At 42.9% G+C, this 19,710-nt stretch overlaps 2 protein-coding genes across 4 annotated transcripts; both read right to left on the minus strand.

Moving 5' to 3' along the window:
• Positions 1-306: 306 nt before the first annotated feature.
• On the minus strand, positions 307-2,493 carry LOC132123179 (chymotrypsin-like protease CTRL-1). 2 transcript variants are annotated; one of them, XM_059533739.1, is made up of 7 exons: positions 2,283-2,493; positions 2,052-2,152; positions 1,885-1,964; positions 1,721-1,802; positions 771-951; positions 547-677; positions 307-468 (listed from the first exon to the last, which is right to left on the minus strand). In XM_059533739.1, exons 1-7 carry the CDS (start codon positions 2,335-2,337, stop codon positions 307-309), a joined length of 792 nt encoding a protein of 263 aa, XP_059389722.1. In that variant the 5' UTR covers positions 2,338-2,493. The 2 variants fall into 2 exon arrangements, with proteins under 2 accessions (XP_059389722.1, XP_059389723.1); XM_059533740.1 differs by having other exon boundaries at positions 547-673; positions 767-951.
• Positions 2,494-11,934: 9,441 nt separating this feature from the next.
• Positions 11,935-14,086, minus strand: LOC132123180 (chymotrypsin-like protease CTRL-1). Of its 2 annotated transcripts, none has more exons than XM_059533741.1 (7): positions 13,810-14,086; positions 13,579-13,679; positions 13,412-13,491; positions 13,248-13,329; positions 12,399-12,579; positions 12,175-12,305; positions 11,935-12,096 (listed from the first exon to the last, which is right to left on the minus strand). In XM_059533741.1, exons 1-7 carry the CDS (start codon positions 13,862-13,864, stop codon positions 11,935-11,937), a joined length of 792 nt encoding a protein of 263 aa, XP_059389724.1. In that variant the 5' UTR covers positions 13,865-14,086. The 2 variants fall into 2 exon arrangements, with proteins under 2 accessions (XP_059389724.1, XP_059389725.1); XM_059533742.1 differs by having other exon boundaries at positions 12,175-12,301; positions 12,395-12,579.
• Positions 14,087-19,710: the final 5,624 nt, after the last annotated feature.

The raw sequence follows: 19,710 nt of genomic DNA on the forward strand, positions 1-19,710 counted from the left end.
TTTTGAAGAAAATGTAATGTATATATAATTTAGCTACATTACTATGCTGATAATGGCAATTTATGATTACATTTACAGTACATTTTTAAATATTCAGATCATTACTTTGACTCTTCGGTACACTTAATTTTTTTATTTAACTTTTATTGAAATATTTGTACAGCTGGAACAAGAAAACACTAACATGAAGTAACAGCCAGATCACTGGAACCACAGAAAGACAAAAAACACAACCAACAGAGATCAGCTTATTACATATTAATGACTCAAGACTTCATTTTCTTCATAAATTCTCAGAATGGTGCTTTAGTTAGAAGCGATAGTCCTGTCGATCCAGGAGCGCAGTTGGGAGATGCGGGCGTAGACTACAGGGAAACGGGTGTCACAAGTGCTTGTTCCCCAGGAGACCGAGCCCACCAGAGACCAGACCCCTGAACGCTCACACACCAGAGGACCACCAGAATCACCCTGAGAAAAAACACACATTTGATTTGAACAGCAGCAACACTGAGATGGTAATGTGTTTCTTGATCTGTCTTCATATACCTGGCAAGATGAGGAACCAGAGGCTCCAGCACAGATCATAGCATCAGTGATAGTGTTCTGACCCCAGATCTGTTTGCACACAGCAGGACTTATGATGGGTACACCTGTCTGCTGTAGGATCAGTGGGCTCGCTAAAAAGAGAAGAAAACGTGACAAATTGTCTTGCACAGTTAACAGATGTGTTGTTATTCTCTCAGTATATTTTTGTTTTACAGATGACTTACTTGTGGTGGCAGTTCTACCCCAGCCAGTGGTGAAGCAGCGGGTTCCAGGCAGGATGCTGAGCGTTGATGGAGCCAGACATACAGGAGAGATACGGGGAGTCAGTGTGACTGGAGACGACAGTTTCAGCAGAGCAATGTCATTGTTGATAGTCGTCCTGCTGTAGAGCGGATGGGTGATGACCTGAACATACAGAAAAGGGGGATCAATGCTGAAAGCTGCTTTTATGAATGGTGGACTAAGATATAAGAGGACTTTCTTTCTGTTATTTTAACCTTTTTTCAAATACATACTGTATGTACTGAGAATTTTAAGTGCGTGCTAAAAGTTAATTTTGGCTACTTTTAGGAGCTTACTAGAGTGTAAATGACCTCAGAGCATCTATTTTGAAAGTTATAATAAAATATTCATAACTTTTTTGTGATTCTCACTTTTTTTATTTTTCAGTGCTTTAAAATCAGGTAAGCAAATAAAAAACCCAACTATATAACTATCAATACATAAGCCATTGTGTAACAGTTAGTCAAATATATTGAATAAATTTTGCATTTAGATCACTCCTTTGTATAAATGACAAGAAATTATTATTATTATTATTATTATTATTATTATTGACAATAATAATAATAATAATAATAATAATAATAATAATAATAATAATAATAATAATAATTTCTTGTCATTTATACAAAGGAGTGATCTAAATGCAAAATTTATTCAATATATTTGACTAACTGTTACACAATGGCTTATGTATTGATAGTTATATAGTTGTGTTTTTTAAATTTTGTTTAAATTTTAGAATGATTTGGGTATTTCAAGGATTTTGGGTAAGACAAATGTTTGCTTTTAAAACAATATAAACAGTCAATATAGTAGGAGTCATAAAGCATTGGTTGATCACTCATTTTGATTTCGTCTCTGATCCACAGAGATCAATAAACATTGTTACCTTGGAAACTAATTTGACCTGAATGGGTTCAACACTTGAGCCACGATCATGTTCTCCAAGAATGACGCGGTGATAGCCAACCCTAAAAGGATAAAGAATAAGTCAATGTTTAAAAGACAGACAAAAAAATTATTTTAGATTGTTTTCAGACTGAAGACTCTTACACGACAGCGCAGTGGGCAGCAGTGAGAACCCAGTTCTGGTTGATCAGGGATCCTCCACAGAAGTGGAAACCACTGGGCAGCTGTTTCAAAGGTAAAAGCACTGAAAATGTGAAACTTACTCCTTAAGCAAAGCAGAAAAATGTTTCTTTGAAAAACAGATGAGTTACCTGAAGAGAGACCTGCCAGGGCCAAGAACCAGAGATGGCATTCTGTCCGTTCACAATCCTGCTGCCGATCGTCTGTGGCTTAATCGCAGGCACTCCACAACCTGTTATTACAAAACATAACACATTGTTCATGAGACAAGCATGAGACAGGAAGCTCTTAATGCAGGTTTTGCATTTTCTAAATATATTTGCCCATCATTATTCTTGCAAACTTCTAAACGAGACACTTACCCAGAGCAGAAGCCACCAGAGCAAAGCAGGTGATGGAGAAGATGGTGAAGGTCATGATGTAGATGAGTGTGTGATGGACTGTATCTCACTGATGTATCTGTAGGTTGTCTCTATTGCTTTTATATCATTTACAGCAGCTGATAAATCTGAGACGTGATGGAGGTCCATCCCATCAGCTCCAATGAGCTCATAGCTGAGGAATGTTTAGATCTGTTATCGCTGGTGATGATCTACATCTTCATTGCCCATAGATGATCTCTTTCGTGTGAAGAGGGTGAATTCTTTTACCTTGAGAAGGTGTTCGTAGCTTTTCTATTTCCTTGAGAAGCATCATACTTCTGTAATTGTATGTTATGAAATGATTTGTTGGGAAACAGTTTTGTTGTTGTCTGATGTGATGTTTAAGTCACTAAGTCAGTGTTGCTGAACAGGAAGAGACTGAAATCGTCACTTATGAGAACTTCACTGAAGTGAAAATAAAAGTTCTAATATTAGTTCATAATAGCAGTTTAGATAAAACAAGCAAAATAGTTCTTATAGGACATGTTATCATAGCCACTGAAAAGAGATGGCATATAGTCAACCATTTTCTCTCAACATATTTATTTATCTATTTTACTTGAACTGCTCTCCTCAGCAATGTTGCATGCATTTATGGCATTATTTTTTTCAAAAGCATAATTATAGTAATTAAAATACTGTACACAGTTTAATTGTGCATGATGTCTTTATGGCTAAGTTTATATTACTAATGCCTGGTATAATTTTCATCTAAAATACTGCAGGATGTTCAGTGATACTTCACAACAGTGATGTTCAAATTAGTCTCTAATAAGCTCCTGGACAGTCCCTTTTCTTGAGTTCACTAGTTTGTCTGGTCAGTAGCTTGTCATTGTCTCAGACTGGGCGAGAATGTAATGTTACCAGTTCTGCTTCTCTGAACTGGAAAGAAACAAGGAAGAGACATAATTAACTAATGCAGTTCATTGGAAATCATTGTAGAGATGCCCAATTTAACATACGCAGTCTGCCTTCTGTTTGTCAATGAATATATTGATCGTGAAGTTCCCTTTCAAGGGAACTTTGAACTGCATCCTCTAGGGGTCGCTATGGGGGGAACACCCCGTCGTTACCCATGTCTGAAGCATACATTTAAAAAACACCAAAAAGTTGGCCGGCGACAGCCCAGGACCTCACTATCGGTGCGACTATAAATAGACACCGGGAGAACACATCATCCTCTTCTTCGTCTTCATTGACTGTTTTGTTACAGCATATTGGAGTGCATGTTTCTCGCAATAGGGTTTGCTCTGATATTTGCAGTTCACACGCCTCACATACTGTGGTGTGTGTGTGGTGAAGAGCAAGTACAAGCGTTCAGCTCTCGAGGGAGTTGGACGCACTATGCTGCACTCATTGTGATGCATTCGTGAGACTCAGAGGGGATGTCAGTATTTCACTATTTACCAGAGTTTGTAGCAACATTTGCATGAGTGCATTCGCCTCTCACTGGAATAGCAATGCATACGTGGCAGCAGTTTTTGCTCACGCTTGATATCTGTGATAATCTAGCAAGTGGGCGGAGCGTGTTTAGCTCCCGCAGGAGCTGAATACATGCTGTGCATTGTGTCACTGTGAGAACATGTAAAGGATGTGCCGCACAGCTGGCGTCAGCCTCGAGTACCAGCAAGCACCGGCAGGGGTGCCTGGGGTATGGCATTGAGACACAGCATCTCATTCACTAAGAGGAACCATGGTTACATGCGTAACCTAGAGATGTTCCTCTTCAGGACCTCAAGCTGCGTTGAGAAACACTATGACAGACTACCAAATCCCTGCCTAGTGTGTATCCGAAGAGCACAGCTTAGGACGAGAGAACTGAAGCGCCTGGATTAACTTGCAAATCTAGGCCATAAAAGCTTGCAAATGTAAAGGTCGATGACCAAACCGCTGCATTGCAGATTTCCAGCATGGACGAACCTGCTAAGAAGCCCTCAGAGGCCACCATACCCCGTGTGGGGTGAGCCTTGACTCCAAACAGCGAGGGGAGACCAGAGATGCATATGTAACATTGATAGCCTCAACTATCCAACGACTAAGTTTCTGCTTCATTGCAGGAAAAATCCCAATTGGGGGGACCATAGCACACCAGCAGTTGGTCCATCTTTCTCCACAGAGCAGCTCTGTGTGTCACAGTGTCTGGGTTGTGTCCCTGGGTTTCCACTAGATGTCCTCCTTTCTCACTGTGTCTGTCACCTAATCACTTCCTGTTCCCTTATTTGGTCACCTTCCTCCTTGTTTAGTTAATTGATTGTTCCCCACCTGTCTCCTGTTTCCCCTTTATCCTTCTGTGTATTTATACCCGGTCTGTCTGAGTCTGTGTTACGGAGGCCTTGTTTAATGTTAATGTTAATTCATGTCCGTCAGTTCTTGCCCTTGCCTTGTCTTCTTGTTTGGTTTATGTTTGGATGGATGTTTTTGGTTTCGACTCATGCCTGGACTGTTTACCCTTTGGATTTGCCCTTTAATAAAGTCACATACCTGCACTTGGATCTCTCCGTGTTTCTTGTATCACCAGACGTGACAGAAGGACTCCGTCAAAGCGAAGATCCAGCGGTATGTCTGCTTATGTCTCCTCCCCAGCCACAGAGCGGGAGAGGAACGGATTTGAGGCGGTGCCCGATGCTGATCCCGAGGCCGAGGCGGTGCCCGAGGCCGTTCCGGAGGCTGAGGTGGTGCCCGATGCTGTTCCGGAGGCCGAGGCGGTGCCCGATGCTGTTCCGGAGGCCGAGGTGGTGTCCGATGCCGAGGCAGTGTCCGTTGCCGTTCCGGAGGCCGAGGCGGTGCCCGAGGCTGTTCCCGATGCGGTGCCCGAGGCCGCTCCCGATGCGGTGCCCAAGACCGCTCCCTAGGCCGTTACCGAGGCGGTGCCCGAGGCCGTTCCAGAGGTGGTGCTTGAAGCCGAGGCGTCTCACGTCTCCACAGGCAGTCCTAAGCAAAGTCAGGTGCCCATTGACTCTCCAGAGTCGAGTCAAGTTCCTGTTGACCTTCCAGAGTCGAGTCAGGTGACTGTTGAATTTTCAGAGTTGAGTGAGGTTCCGGTTGACCTTCCAGAGGCTAGTCAGGTGCTTGTGGACCCTCCAGATTCAGAGTTAGTCACCGTTGACCTTCCAGAGTAAGGGCTAGTCACCGATGACCTTCCAGAGTCAGGACTAGTCACCAATGACCATCCAGAGTCAGGGCCAGTCACTGATGACCTTCCAGAGCCAGGGCTACGTACCATGGACTTTCCAGAGACAAGGCTAGTCATTGTGGACCTTTCAGAGTCAGGTCAAGTCACTGGGTGGCCTTCTGCTCCACCCTGTTGGACTCCGGCATCGACCACAGGGGCGTGGTGGTCATCTGCTCCGCCCTGGGGGACTCCGATGTCGACCACGAGGACGTGGTGGTCCTCTGCTCCGCCCTGGGGGGCTTCTGCTCTGACCACGCGGACGTGGTGGTCCTCTGCTCCGCCCTGGGGGGTTTCCGCTCTGACCACACGGACGTGGTGGACTTCTGCTCCGCCCTGGGGGGCGCTTGCCCTGACTACACGGTTGTGGTGGTCTTCCCCTCCGCCCTGGAGGACTCTGGCCTTGACCACAAAGTCTGGCCCTCCGTCCCTCCCCCTGAACCTCCTCCGGTCCTCCTCCCTCCTGGTCTTTCTGTGTTGTGTTACATTCTGGTGCCTGTTCCCCATGTTTTTCTTTTCTGGCCCTCCGTCCCTCCCCCTGAGCCTCCACCTGTCCGCCTCCCTCCTGGTCTGTTTTGTGTCTGTCGTGGAGTGTCTGGGAGCAGCTCCGTAGAGGGGGGGTTCTGTCACAGTGTCTGGGTTGTGTCCCTGGGTTTCCACTAGATGTCCTCCTTTCTCACGGTGTCTGTCACCTTATCACTTCCTGTTCCCTTATTTGGTCACCTTCCTCCTTGTTTAGTTAATTGATTGCTCCCCACCTGTCTCCTGTTTCCTCTTTATCCTTCTGTGTATTTATACCCGGTCTGTCTGAGTCTGTGTTACGGAGTCCTTGTTTAATGTTAATGTTAATTCATGTCCGTCAGTTCTTGCCCTTGCCTTGTCTTCTTGTTTGGTTTATGTTTGGATGGATGTTTTTGGTTTCGACTCATGCCTGGACTGTTTACCCTTTGGATTTGCCCTTTAATAAAGTCACATACCTGCACTTGGATCTCTCCGTGTTTCTTGTATCACCAGACGTGACACTGTGGACGTATGTGTCCAGCTCTCGAGCTTGATACATACAATTAGCTTCTTCTGGTCGGATTTATGGAAGGGAGGAGGGCATAAGGCCTGCAGTACTATTGGTTGTGGTGTGACAGAGGGAACTTTAGGAACACAACCCACTCGAGGGTATAGAAGTGCTTTGGCCATGCCGGTCGCAAAGTGAAATGAGTAGGGGTCACTGAGAGGGCCTGAAGATCTCCATCTCTCCTCAGAGAGGTAATAACCAACGGATCAGATGTCTATCTGATATATCTTGGATCGGCTCGAATGGAGATTTACAGAGCCTCAAACACCACAAACAAGTCCTAGGGGGGGGGGGGGGTTACACGGGACCATACTGGAGGCCTCAGCCTCAGCGCACCATGGACGAAACGTGTTAGTAGGGGGGAGAACTCCCGGGAGCAGAGCTATTGGCGAAAAACATATAGACAAAGCCTCGGCCAAATCTGTACCATAACGTCCAATCTGAGAGGAGCTGATTGATTGATTGATTGATTTTATTTATGGATCAAACCGATACAAAAAGAAAGAAACAGTAATCCAAAAGGATAACATGCAAAAGTAAAAATACTTATTTCCAGCATGGTCCTTGGTGTTACACACAGCTAAACAATAGACAGAAAACACAATAGACAAGAAATAAAAAAACAAACAAAAACAAACCCATACAATATGAGGAAGAGGGTAAAAAATATCACGTAAAAACTAACTAAAACAAAATAAAAACACTGTAAAGACTCTGCAAATTATCAATAACTAATTTACCCTGTCCCATAAATGTTTTTTGACCTGTGATTTAAAAATTCCTCTTGATGATAGGGGTTTTGTAACAGTAGGCAAACTATTCCATGCCATGATACCAGTATAAAAAAAATAATTTTTAATTGCATTTGTAGCTCTAGGAACTATACAAGAGCGGATGCTGGCCCTAGTATTATAGCCATGCTGTGTATAGACCATGTTTACATTAGAGCATAAATATTTTGGGGCATGACATTTAACAATGTTGAACATATGATTTAACTTAAGTTGTTCTACTCTTAGATGTACAGGTAGTAGACCAGCTCTTGTAAACTCCTCCCTACCTATATGAGTACGGGAGGGTACTTTTAATAGGTACCGAATAACATTGTTTTGTAGGACTTGGAATTTGTTTTTAAATTTCGCAGTTAACTCAGAAAACCATGCAGAGCAAGCAAAATCTACATGGCATTGAATCAGTGTTGATGTCAATAATTTCTTTACAGAGGAATCAAAAAGCCTTTTCTTGCGATATAAAAACTTTAACTTACAGGCACATTTGGCTAAAACCTTTGCTGCAATGGCTTCAACTTTAAGTGATTGATCCAATGTTAGACCCAAATATGTAACACTTGATTTGGATACAATTTCAAACCCATTACACATCACCTTTAAAGTATTTGATTTTGCTAGTTTCCTTTTTGTTCCAAACAAAATTGATTCAGTCTTGCCCAGATGCATAGAAAGCTTATTGTCTACCAGCCACTGGCTGACAGACTCAAGCTCTATGCCAAGAGTATTTTCAATGTCTTTAACATTACACCCTGGGACAAGTAAAAACGAATCATCAGCATATAATAGCAACTTGCACCGTACCGCAGCTGATAAGTCATTTATATATACTAAAAATAACAGGGGCCCCAGGATCGAACCTTGCGGCACCCCGCATGTTATGCTCTGTGTGTCAGAGAGGGTCCCCTCAACATCACAGACCTGGGTCCTGTCTGTTAAGAAAGAAGTGAACCATATGAGTGCAGAGTCACTAAAACCCATGCACTGTAATTTAGAAATCAAAATCTTATGGTTCACAGTGTCAAATGCTTTTTGCAGGTCAAGTAATAGCATGCCAACATAATTCCCTCGATCAAAATTCTGTCGCACATAATCAAAAAGGTGAATGAGACAGGTGTCGGTAGAATATGCAGCTCTAAAGCCAGACTGGAGCTCATATAATAAATCATGCCTGATGAAATACTCCTCCACCTGTTCATACACAAGACGCTCAAAAATCTTTGAAACAGCTGACAGGATTGATACTGGCCTATAATTTCCAACATCAGCTCTGCTACTTTTCTTAAAAAGAGAAAGGAACCACTCTGGCATTTTTCATATCGCTTGGAAAAAAACACCTTGACTTAAGGACAAATTTATAATATGGGTAAGAATACTATATATATAACCCCTGCACTATCCCTATGAAACCTGGAGGGGATAAGATCCAAGCCAGAGGCCTTATTCACTGACAGGGTGGAGAGGATCGCTCTTACTTTATCCTCTGTGACCGGGCTAATTGCAAATGCACCCACATAGATATTTTTACTTTTATAAAAAGAGTTAACAAAATTTATGCCAAATTGTCAGAAACACCAGGCAATTTACTGACCAAACTGGCAGCAATGGTTGTAAAATAGTGGTTAAAATGGCAGGCAATCAGCCGCTTATCAAAACACATCTCCTTCTTAATAATAAGCCCCGCTTTTCCAGACATAGATTTTGCCTTTGCTGTTGATCCCATATCATTGAGAATTTTCCACAGTTTTTTAGGCTGTTTTACATTTGCAGCAATGGAATTAGTATAAAATTTAGACTTAGCTCGTTGTACCTTGCAATTAACTTGATTTCTAAGATAAGCATAAGAATTATAGTCCGCTGGGAGTTTAGACTTCTTAAACTTTCTGAAACATCAATTATGTTGTCTGATCATGTCAATAATTTCAGATGTCATCCAACATGCACTTCTATGCTTAATTCTAGTTTCCCTCATAGGAGCGACTTGATCAAGAGCTGCAATAAAACGCTGTTTAAACAAATTTCAAGCCTTATCAACATCATTACATTCAAACACATCAGACCAGCCTCTCTCCGACAGCCTTTGATTGAACACCTCAGCAGAGTACTGTTTGGTACATCTGTATTTGATAGAACAGTGCTCATTTATTGGTTGAGATTTCATTTTTTTGCGGGCGCAAAAAACTACATTATGATCACTGAAAGCCACATCCCACACACCTGATTGACTTATCATTTCATGGTCAGATACCAAAATTAAATCAAGAAGGGACTGGCTATTTATAGACAACCTAGTAGGCTCTGTAATTAATTGCTGTAAACCAGACACCCTACAAAGACATGAGAGAGATTTTTTCAAGCTACTCCGTGGCAATAATAGATTTGTATTAAAATCACCCATAATGATGCATTCTTTCTCTAGGCATACATTGCTTTTACAACAGACAGATTCAAGGAGTTCATAAAAGTCAGTTTGCTTAGGAGGACGGTAACATACACCAACAATGATGGGCTTGGTTTTAGGAAGAATTAACTCCACCCAAGCTGCCTCCAAGCCATCCACCTGCAGATCGTGGCGGGGATTGAAAGTTATATCAGACCTTATAAAAAGGCACACTCCTCCTCCATGTCTGTTTCGATCGCGTCGGTAGATAGAATAACCTGTAAGCCCAACTTCACAATCTTGAATAGAACAGTCTAGCCAGGTCTCCGATACAGCGATCACAGCAGCCTTAGATATAAACGCAAGGTGGCCGATTTCATCCAGTTTGGGTAACAGACTCCTTGCATTAACATGGATAAAATGTGTCCCTTTCTGATTTAAAGGACAGAGTGAATCATAGTGTCTGTCATCCATACTGTCGTCATCATAAGTTCGCAATTCCTTTGTGTCATCAAAGACATTTACGCCGCACATTTCCCGCACACAACACCGGTTACAAACCAACGGGATATCCAACTTAGTTCTTACTGCCCGGTCATACAATTGTGGAGAAATATTCCCGCATTTTATATGAACAAAAATGTCACACAAGTCACAGGCAACTGCTTTGGCGTTTGCTCTTACCACCTTTCCGCAGTTAGGGCAGCAATTGATGGAAAACTTATTTTGCCTGTAATCCGCATTTTCAAAGTTAAAATGGCCCGGACACTGATGGATATCTCCTGAAAGCAGTAGGCAAATTGATAATGTTTTGCCGAAGGCATCGGGTCGCTGGGTTCCTCTGGAACTTGCTTTAAAAGCGGCTTTTGCCTGCCAGGTGATCAAGGCAACACTGTCGTATCCACAAAGATTGCCAGCATTTACTGACAGATGACAATCTTTGTCTAAACGCTCGATTTTTAGGTGCATAAAGGCATCATATTCGAAGGCCTCTTTTGAATTTTAAAACTGTAACCAAAACTGCTTAAAAACACAGTATAGACTGATACTGCTATCAGAGCTCCAAACACACCTTGCGCACCGGCCCCCATCTTCATTTACAGAGATCAGAGCTGGATGAACTAGAGGGAACCAGAGGGAACATTGCAATGTCTCTTGAGTTGCAAAGAGGTCCAAAAAGTCTCCATATCTGTTTCACCACCTAGTGGTGAAGCCTCCATTTCCTGGGCTTCGGCCCCTGTCTCAACAGTATGTCTGCTTCTACATTCAACCTTCCAGGAATATACACTGCTCTGAAAAAGAGGAGTTTGTCCTGGGACCACAGAAGGATCTGGTATGCCAGCTTGTACAAGGGGCATGAACGCAGACCTCCCTGGGGTATATAAGAGACCATATATCTCTTATATATTGGTATAAGAGACCAACGATATGTTGTCAGTGCGCACCAACACATGGTGACCTCTCAGGACTGGGAGGAAATATTTTAATGTTCGATACACAGCTAGCATCACTAGACCACAGATCGCGGGCAGGGTGGCCACTCTTGACAGCACCCCAGCCGGTGAGGAATGAGTCTGTCGCTAGTGTTACACGGTGACAAGGAGCTCCCAGCACCGGGCCCTGATTCAAGAATCAAGGTTTCTTCCATGTGTCTAAGGCACAGAGGCACCGCCGGGTGACCTTGATATTTTGAAGTGGGTCCCCTCTCTGGGAAAATCCCTTGGTCTTGAGCCACCTCTGTAGGGGTCTCATCATTTGATTTGCTTGAAAGTTAGTATCTTGTAGCTTTCTCTGCACTTGCATCACGTTTGTCTGTCATCTGTTACTTTGAATGTGGAACATTTTTAAAATGCAAATTAAAGTAATATATATCTTTAAAGTTTTGAAGAAAATGTAATGTATATATCATTTAGCTACATTACTATGCTGATAATGGCAATTTATGATTACATTTACAGTACATTTTTAAATATTCAGATCATTACTTTGACTCTTCGGTACACTTAATTTTTTTATTTAACTTTTATTGAAATATTTGTACAGCTGGAACAAGAAAACACTAACATGAAGTAACAGCCAGATCACTGGAACCACAGAAAGACAAAAAACACAACCAACAGAGATCAGCTTATTACATATTAATGACTTAAGACTTCATTTTCTTCATAAATTCTCAGAATGGTGCTTTAGTTAGAAGCGATAGTCCTGTCGATCCAGGAGCGCAGTTGGGAGATGCGGGCGTAGACTACAGGGAAACGGGTGTCACAAGTGCTTGTTCCCCAGGAGACCGAGCCCACCAGAGACCAGACCCCTGAACGCTCACACACCAGAGGACCACCAGAATCACCCTGAGAAAAAACACACATTTGATTTGAACAGCAGCAACACTGAGATGGTAATGTGTTTCTTGATCTGTCTTCATATACCTGGCAAGATGAGGAACCAGAGGCTCCAGCACAGATCATAGCATCAGTGATAGTGTTCTGACCCCAGATCTGTTTGCACACAGCAGGACTTATGATGGGTACACCTGTCTGCTGTAGGATCAGTGGGCTCGCTAAAAAGAGAAGAAAACGTGACAAATTGTCTTGCACAGTTAACAGATGTGTTGTTATTCTCTCAGTATATTTTTGTTTTACAGATGACTTACTTGTGGTGGCAGTTCTACCCCAGCCAGTGGTGAAGCAGCGGGTTCCAGGCAGGATGCTGAGGCTTGATGGAGCCAGACATACAGGAGAGATACGGGGAGTCAGTGTGACTGGAGACGACAGTTTCAGCAGAGCAATGTCATTGTTGATAGTCGTCCTGCTGTAGAGCGGATGGGTGATGACCTGAACATACAGAAAAGGGGGATCAATGCTGAAAGCTGCTTTTATGAATGGTGGACTAAGATATAAGATGACTTTCTTTCTGTTATTTTAACCCTTCTGTTTTTAACCTTTTTTCAAATACATACTGTATGTACTGAGAATTTTAAGTGCGTGCTAAAAGTTAATTTTGGCGACTTTTAGGAGCTTACTAGAGTGTAAATGACCTCAGAGCATCTATTTTGAAAATTATAATAAAATATTCATAACTTTTTTGTGATTCTCACTTTTTTATTTTTCAGTGCTTTAAAATCAGGTAAGCAAATAAAAAACACAACTATATAACTATCAATACATAAGCCATTGTGTAACAGTTAGTCAAATATATTGAATAAATTTTGCATTTAGATCACTCCTTTGTATAAATGACAAGAAATTATTATTAATATTATTATTATTATTATTATTATTATTATTGACAACAATAATAATAATAATAATAATAATAATAATAATAATAATACATTTTGTTTAAATTTTAGAATGATTTGGGTATTTCAAGGATTTTGGGTAAGAAAAATGTTTGCTTTTAAAACAATATAAACAGTCAATATAGTAGGAGTCATAAAGCATTGGTTGATCACTCATTTTGATTTCGTCTCTGATCCACTGAGATCAATAAACATTGTTACCTTGGAAACTAATTTGACCTGAATGGGTTCAACACTTGAGCCACGATCATGTTCTCCAAGAATGACGCGGTGATAGCCAACCCTAAAAGGATAAAGAATAAGTCAATGTTTAAAAGACAGACAAAAAAATTATTTTAGATTGTTTTCAGACTGAAGACTCTTACACGACAGCGCAGTGGGCAGCAGTGAGAACCCAGTTCTGGTTAATCAGGGATCCTCCACAGAAGTGGAAACCACTGGGCAGCTGTTTCAAAGGTAAAAGCACTGAAAATGTGAAACTTACTCTTTAAGCAAAGCAGAAAAATGTTTCTTTGAAAAACAGATGAGTTACCTGAAGAGAGACCTGCCAGGGCCAAGAACCAGAGATGGCATTCTGTCCGTTCACAATCCTGCTGCCGATCGTCTGTGGCTTAATCGCAGGCACTCCACAACCTGTTATTACAAAACATAACACATTGTTCATGAGACAAGCATGAGACAGGAAGCTCTTAATGCAGGTTTTGCATTTTCTAAATATATTTGCCCATCATTATTCTTGCAAACTTCTAAACGAGACACTTACCCAGAGCAGAAGCCACCAGAGCAAAGCAGGTGATGGAGAAGATGGTGAAGGTCATGATGTAGATGAGTGTGTGATGGACTGTATCTCACTGATGTATCTGTAGGTTGTCTCTATTGCTTTTATATCATTTACAGCAGCTGATAAATCTGAGACGTGATGGAGGTCCATCCCATCAGCTCCAATGAGCTCATAGCTGAGGAATGTTTAGATCTGTTATCGCTGGTGATGATCTACATCTTCATTGCCCATAGATGATCTCTTTCGTGTGAAGAGGGTGAATTCTTTTACCTTGAGAAGGTGTTCGTAGCTTTTCTATTTCCTTGAGAAGCATCATACTTCTGTAATTGTATGTTATGAAATGATTTGTTGGGAAACAGTTTTGTTGTTGTCTGATGTGATGTTTAAGTCACTAAGTCAGTGTTGCTGAACAGGAAGAGACTGAAATCGTCACTTATGAGAACTTCACTGAAGTGAAAATAAAAGTTCTAATATTAGTTTATAATAGCAGTTTAGATAAAACAAGCAAAATAGTTCTTATAGGACATGTTATCATAGCCACTGAAAAGAGATGGCATATAGTCAACCATTTTCTCTCAACATATTTATGTAGCTATTTTACTTGAACTGCTCTCCTCAGCAATGTTGCATGCATTTATGGCATTATTTTTTTCAAAAGCATAATTATAGTAATTAAAATACTGTACACAGTTTAATTGTGCATGATGTCTTTATGGCTAAGTTTATATTACTAATGCCTGGTATAATTTTCATCTAAAATACTGCAGGATGTTCAGTGATAATTCACAACAGTGATGTTCAAATTAGTCTCTAATAAGCTCCTGGACAGTCCCTGTTCTTGAGTTCACTAGTTTGTCTGGTCAGTAGCTTGTCATTGTCTCAGACTGGGCGAGAATGTAATGTTACCAGTTCTGCTTCTCTGAACTGGAAAGAAACAAGGAAGAGACATAATTAACTAAAATGCAGTTCATTGGAAATCATTGTAGAGATGCCCAATTTAACATACGCAGTCTGCCTTCTGTTTGTCAATGAATATATTGATCGTGAAGTTCCCTTTCAAGGGAACTTTGAACTGCATCCTCTAGGGGTCGCTATGGGGGGAACACCCCGTCGTTACCCATGTCTAAAGCATACATTTAAAAAACACCAACAAGTTGGCCGGCGACAGCCCAGGACGTCACTATCGGTGCGACTATAAATAGACACCGGGAGAACACATCATCCTCTTCTTCGTCTTCATTGACTGTTTTGTTACAGCATATTGGAGTGCATGTTTCTCGCAATAGGGTTTGCTCTGATATTTGCAGTTCACACGCCTCACATACTGTGGTGTGTGTGTGGTGAAGAGCAAGTACAAGCGTTCAGCTCTCGAGGGAGTTGGACGCACTATGCTGCACTCATTGTGATGCATTCGTGAGACTCAGAGGGGATGTCAGTATTTCACTATTTACCAGAGTTTGTAGCAACATTTGCATGAGTGCATTCGCCTCTCGCTGGAATAGCAATGCATACGTGGCAGCAGTTTTTGCTCACGCTTGATATCTGTGATAATCTAGCAAGTGGGCGGAGCGTGTTTAGCTCCCGCAGGAGCTGAATACATGCTGTGCATTGTGTCACTGTGAGAACATGTAAAGGATGTGCCGCACAGCTGGCGTCAGCCTAGAGTACCAGAAAGCACCGGCAGGGGTGCCTGGGGTATGGCATTGAGACACAGCATCTCATTCACTAAGAGGAACCATGGTTACATGCGTAACCTAGAGATGTTCCTCTTCAGGACCTCAAGCTGCGTTGAGAAACACTATGACAGACTACCAAATCCCTGCCTAGTGTGTATCCGAAGAGCACAGCTTAGGACGAGAGAACTGAAGCGCCTGGATTAATTTGCAAATCTAGGCCATAAAAGCTTGCAAATGTAAAGGTCGATGACCAAACCGCTGCATTGCAGATGTCCAGCATGGACGAACCTGCTAAGAAGCCCTCAGAGGCCACCATACCCCGTGTGGGGTGAGCCTTGACTCCCATCAGCGAGGGGAGACCAGAGATGCATATGTAACATTGATAGCCTCAACTATCCAACGACTAAGTTTCTGCTTCATTGCAGGAAAAATCCCAATTGGGGGGACCATAGCACACCAGCAGTTGGTCCATCTTTCTCCACAGAGCAGCTCTGTGTGTCACAGTGTCTGGGTTGTGTCCCTGGGTTTACACTAGATGTTCTCCTTTCTCACTGTGTCTGTCACCTAATCACTTCCTGTTCCCTTATTTGGTCACCTTCCTCCTTGTTTAGTTAATTGATTGTTCCCCACCTGTCTCCTGTTTCCCCTTTATCCTTCTGTGTATTTATACCTGGTCTGTCTGAGTCTGTGTTACAGAGTCCTTGTTTAATGTTAATGTTAATTCATGTCCGTCAGTTCTTGCCCTTGCCTTGTCTTCTTGTTTGGTTTATGTTTGGATGGATGTTTTTGGTTTCGACTCATGCCTGGACTGTTTACCCTTTGGATTTGCCCTTTAATAAAGTCACATACCTGCACTTGGATCTCTCCGTGTTTCTTGTATCACCAGACGTGACAGAAGGACTCCGTCAAAGCGAAGATCCAGCGGTATGTCTGCTTATGTCTCCTCCCCAGCCACAGAGCGGGAGAGGAACGGATTTGAGGCGGTGCCCGATGCTGATCCTGAGGCCGAGGCGGTGCCCGAGGCCGTTCCGGAGGCTGAGGTGGTGCCCGATGCCGAGGCGGTGCCCGATGCTGTTCCGGAGGCCGAGGCGGTGCCCGATGCTGTTCCGGAGGCCGAGGTGGTGTCCGATGCCGAGGCAGTGTCCGTTGCCGTTCCGGAGGCCGAGGCGGTGCCCGAGGCTGTTCCCGATGCGGTGCCCGAGACCGCTCCCGATGCGGTGCCCAAGACCACTCCCGAGGCCGTTACCGAGGCGGTGCCCGAGGCCGTTCCAGAGGTGGTGCTTGAAGCCGAGGCGTCTCACGTCTCCACAGGCAGTCCTAAGCAAAGTCAGGTGCCCATTGACTCTCCAGAGTCGAGTCAAGTTCCTGTTGACCTTCCAGAGTCGAGTCAGGTGACTGTTGAATTTTCAGAGTTGAGTGAGGTTCCGGTTGACCTTCCAGAGGCTAGTCAGGTGCTTGTGGACCCTCCAGATTCAGGGTTAGTCACCGTTGACCTTCCAGAGTTAGGGCTAGTCACCGATGACCTTCCAGAGTCAGGACTAGTCACCAATGACCATCCAGAGTCAGGGCCAGTCACTGATGACCTTCCAGAGCCAGGGCTACGTACCATGGACTTTCCAGAGACAAGGCTAGTCATTGTGGACCTTTCAGAGTCAGGTCAAGTCACTGGGTGGCCTTCTGCTCCACCCTGTTGGACCCCGGCATCGACCACAGGGGCGTGGTGGTCATCTGCTCCGCCCTGGGGGACTCCGATGTCGACCACGAGGACGTGGTGGTCCTCTGCTCCGCCCTGGGGGGCTTCCGCTCTGACCACGCGGACGTGGTGGTCCTCTGCTCCGCCCTGGGGGGTTTCCGCTCTGACCACACGGACATGGTGGACTTCTGCTCCGCCCTGGGGGGCGCTTGCCCTGACTACACGGTTGTGGTGGTCTTCCCCTCCGCCCTGGAGGACTCTGGCCTTGACCACAAAGGATCTCTCCGTGTTTCTTGTATCACCAGACGTGACACTGTGGACGTATGTGTCCAGCTCTCGAGCTTGATACATACAATTAGCTTCTTCTGGTCGGATTTATGGAAGGGAGGAGGGCATAAGGCCTGCACTACTATTGGTTGTGGTGTGACAGAGGGAACTTTAGGAACACAACCCACTCGAGGGTATAGAAGTGCTTTGGCCATGCCGGTCGCAAAGTGAAATGAGTAGGGGTCACTGAGAGGGCCTGAAGATCTCCATCTCTCCTCAGAGAGGTAATAACCAACGGATCAGATGTCTATCTGATATATCTTGGATCGGCTCGAATGGAGATTTACAGAGCCTCAAACACCACAAACAAGTCCTAGGGGGGGGGGGGGCACGGGACCATACTGGAGGCCTCAGCCTCAGCGCACCATGGAGGAAACCTGTTAGTACGGGGGAGAACTCCCGGGAGCAGAGCTATTGGCGAAAAACATATAGACAAAGCCTCGGCCAAATCTGTACCATAACGTCCAATCTGAGAGGAGCTGATTGATTGATTGATTGATTTTATTTATGGATCAAACCGGTACAAAAAGAAAGAAACAGTAATCCAAAAGGATAACATGCAAAAGTAAAAATACTTATTTCCAGCATGGTCCTTGGTGTTACACACAGTTAAACAATAGACAGAAAAAACAATAGACAAGAAATAAAAAAACAAACAAAAACAAACCCATACAATATGAGGAAGAGGGTAAAAATATCACTAAAACAAAATAAAACACTGTAAAGACTCTGCAAATTATCAATAACTAATTTACCCTGTCCCATAAATGTTTTTTGACCTGTGATTTAAAAATTCCTCTTGATGATAGGAGTTTTGTAACAGTAGGCAAACTATTCCATGCCATGATACCAGTATAAAAAAAAATATTTTTAATTGCATTTGTAGCTCTAGGAACTATGCAAGAGCGGATGCTGGCCCTAGTATTATAGCCATGCTGCGTATAGACCATGTTTACATTAGAGCATAAATATTTTGGGGCATGACCATTAACAATGTTGAACATATGATTTAACTTAAGTTGTTCTACTTTTAGATGTACAGGTAGTAGACCAGCTCTTGTAAACTCCTCCCTACCTATATGAGTACGGGAGGGTACTTTTAATAGGTACCGAATAACAATGTTTTGTAGGACTTGGAATTTGTTTTTAAATTTCGCAGTTAACTCAGAAAACCATGCAGAGCAAGCAAAATCTACATGGCATTGAATCAGTGTTGATGTCAATAATTTCTTTACAGAGGAATCAAAAAGCCTTTTCTTGCGATATAAAAACTTTAACTTACAGGCACATTTGGCTAAAACCTTTGCTGCAATGGCTTCACCTTTAAGTGATTGATCCAATGTTAGACCCAAATATGTAACACTTGATTTGGATACAATTTCAAACCCATTACACATCACCTTTAAAATATTTGATTTTGCTAGTTTCCTTTTTGTTCCAAACAAAATTGATTCAGTCTTGCCCAGATGCATAGAAAGCTTATTGTCTACCAGCCACTGGCTGACAGACTCAAGCTCTATGCCAAGAGTATTTTCAATGTCTTTAACATTACACCCTGGGACAAGTAAAACCGAATCATCAGCATATAATAGCAACTTGCACCGTACCGCAGCTGATAAGTCATTTATATATACTAAAAAAAACAGGGGCCCCAGGATCGAACCTTGCGGCACGCCGCATGTTATGCTCTGTGTGTCAGAGAGGGTCCCCTCAACATCACAGACCTGGGTCCTGTCTGTTAAGAAAGAAGTGAACCATATGAGTGCAGAGTCACTAAAACCCATGCACTGTAATTTAGAAATCAAAATCTTATGGTTCACAGTGTCAAATGCTTTTTGCAGGTCAAGTAATAGCATGCCAACATAATTCCCTCGATCAAAATTCTGTCGCACATAATCAAAAAGGTGAATGAGACAGGTGTCGGTAGAATATGCAGCTCTAAAGCCAGACTGGAGCTCATATAATAAATCATGCCTGATGAAATACTCCTCCACCTGTTCATACACAAGACGCTCAAAAATCTTTGAAACAGCTGACAGGATTGATACTGGCCTATAATTTCCAAAATCAGCTCTGCTACTTTTCTTAAAAAGAGAAAGGAACCACTCTGGCATTTTTCATATCGCTTGGAAAAAAACACCCTGACTTAAGGACAAATTTATAATATGGGTAAGAATACTATATATA

The sequence above is a fragment of the Carassius carassius genome, chromosome 41 (genome assembly GCF_963082965.1).
Source record: "Carassius carassius chromosome 41, fCarCar2.1, whole genome shotgun sequence".
Classification (NCBI taxonomy): domain Eukaryota; kingdom Metazoa; phylum Chordata; class Actinopteri; order Cypriniformes; family Cyprinidae; genus Carassius; species Carassius carassius.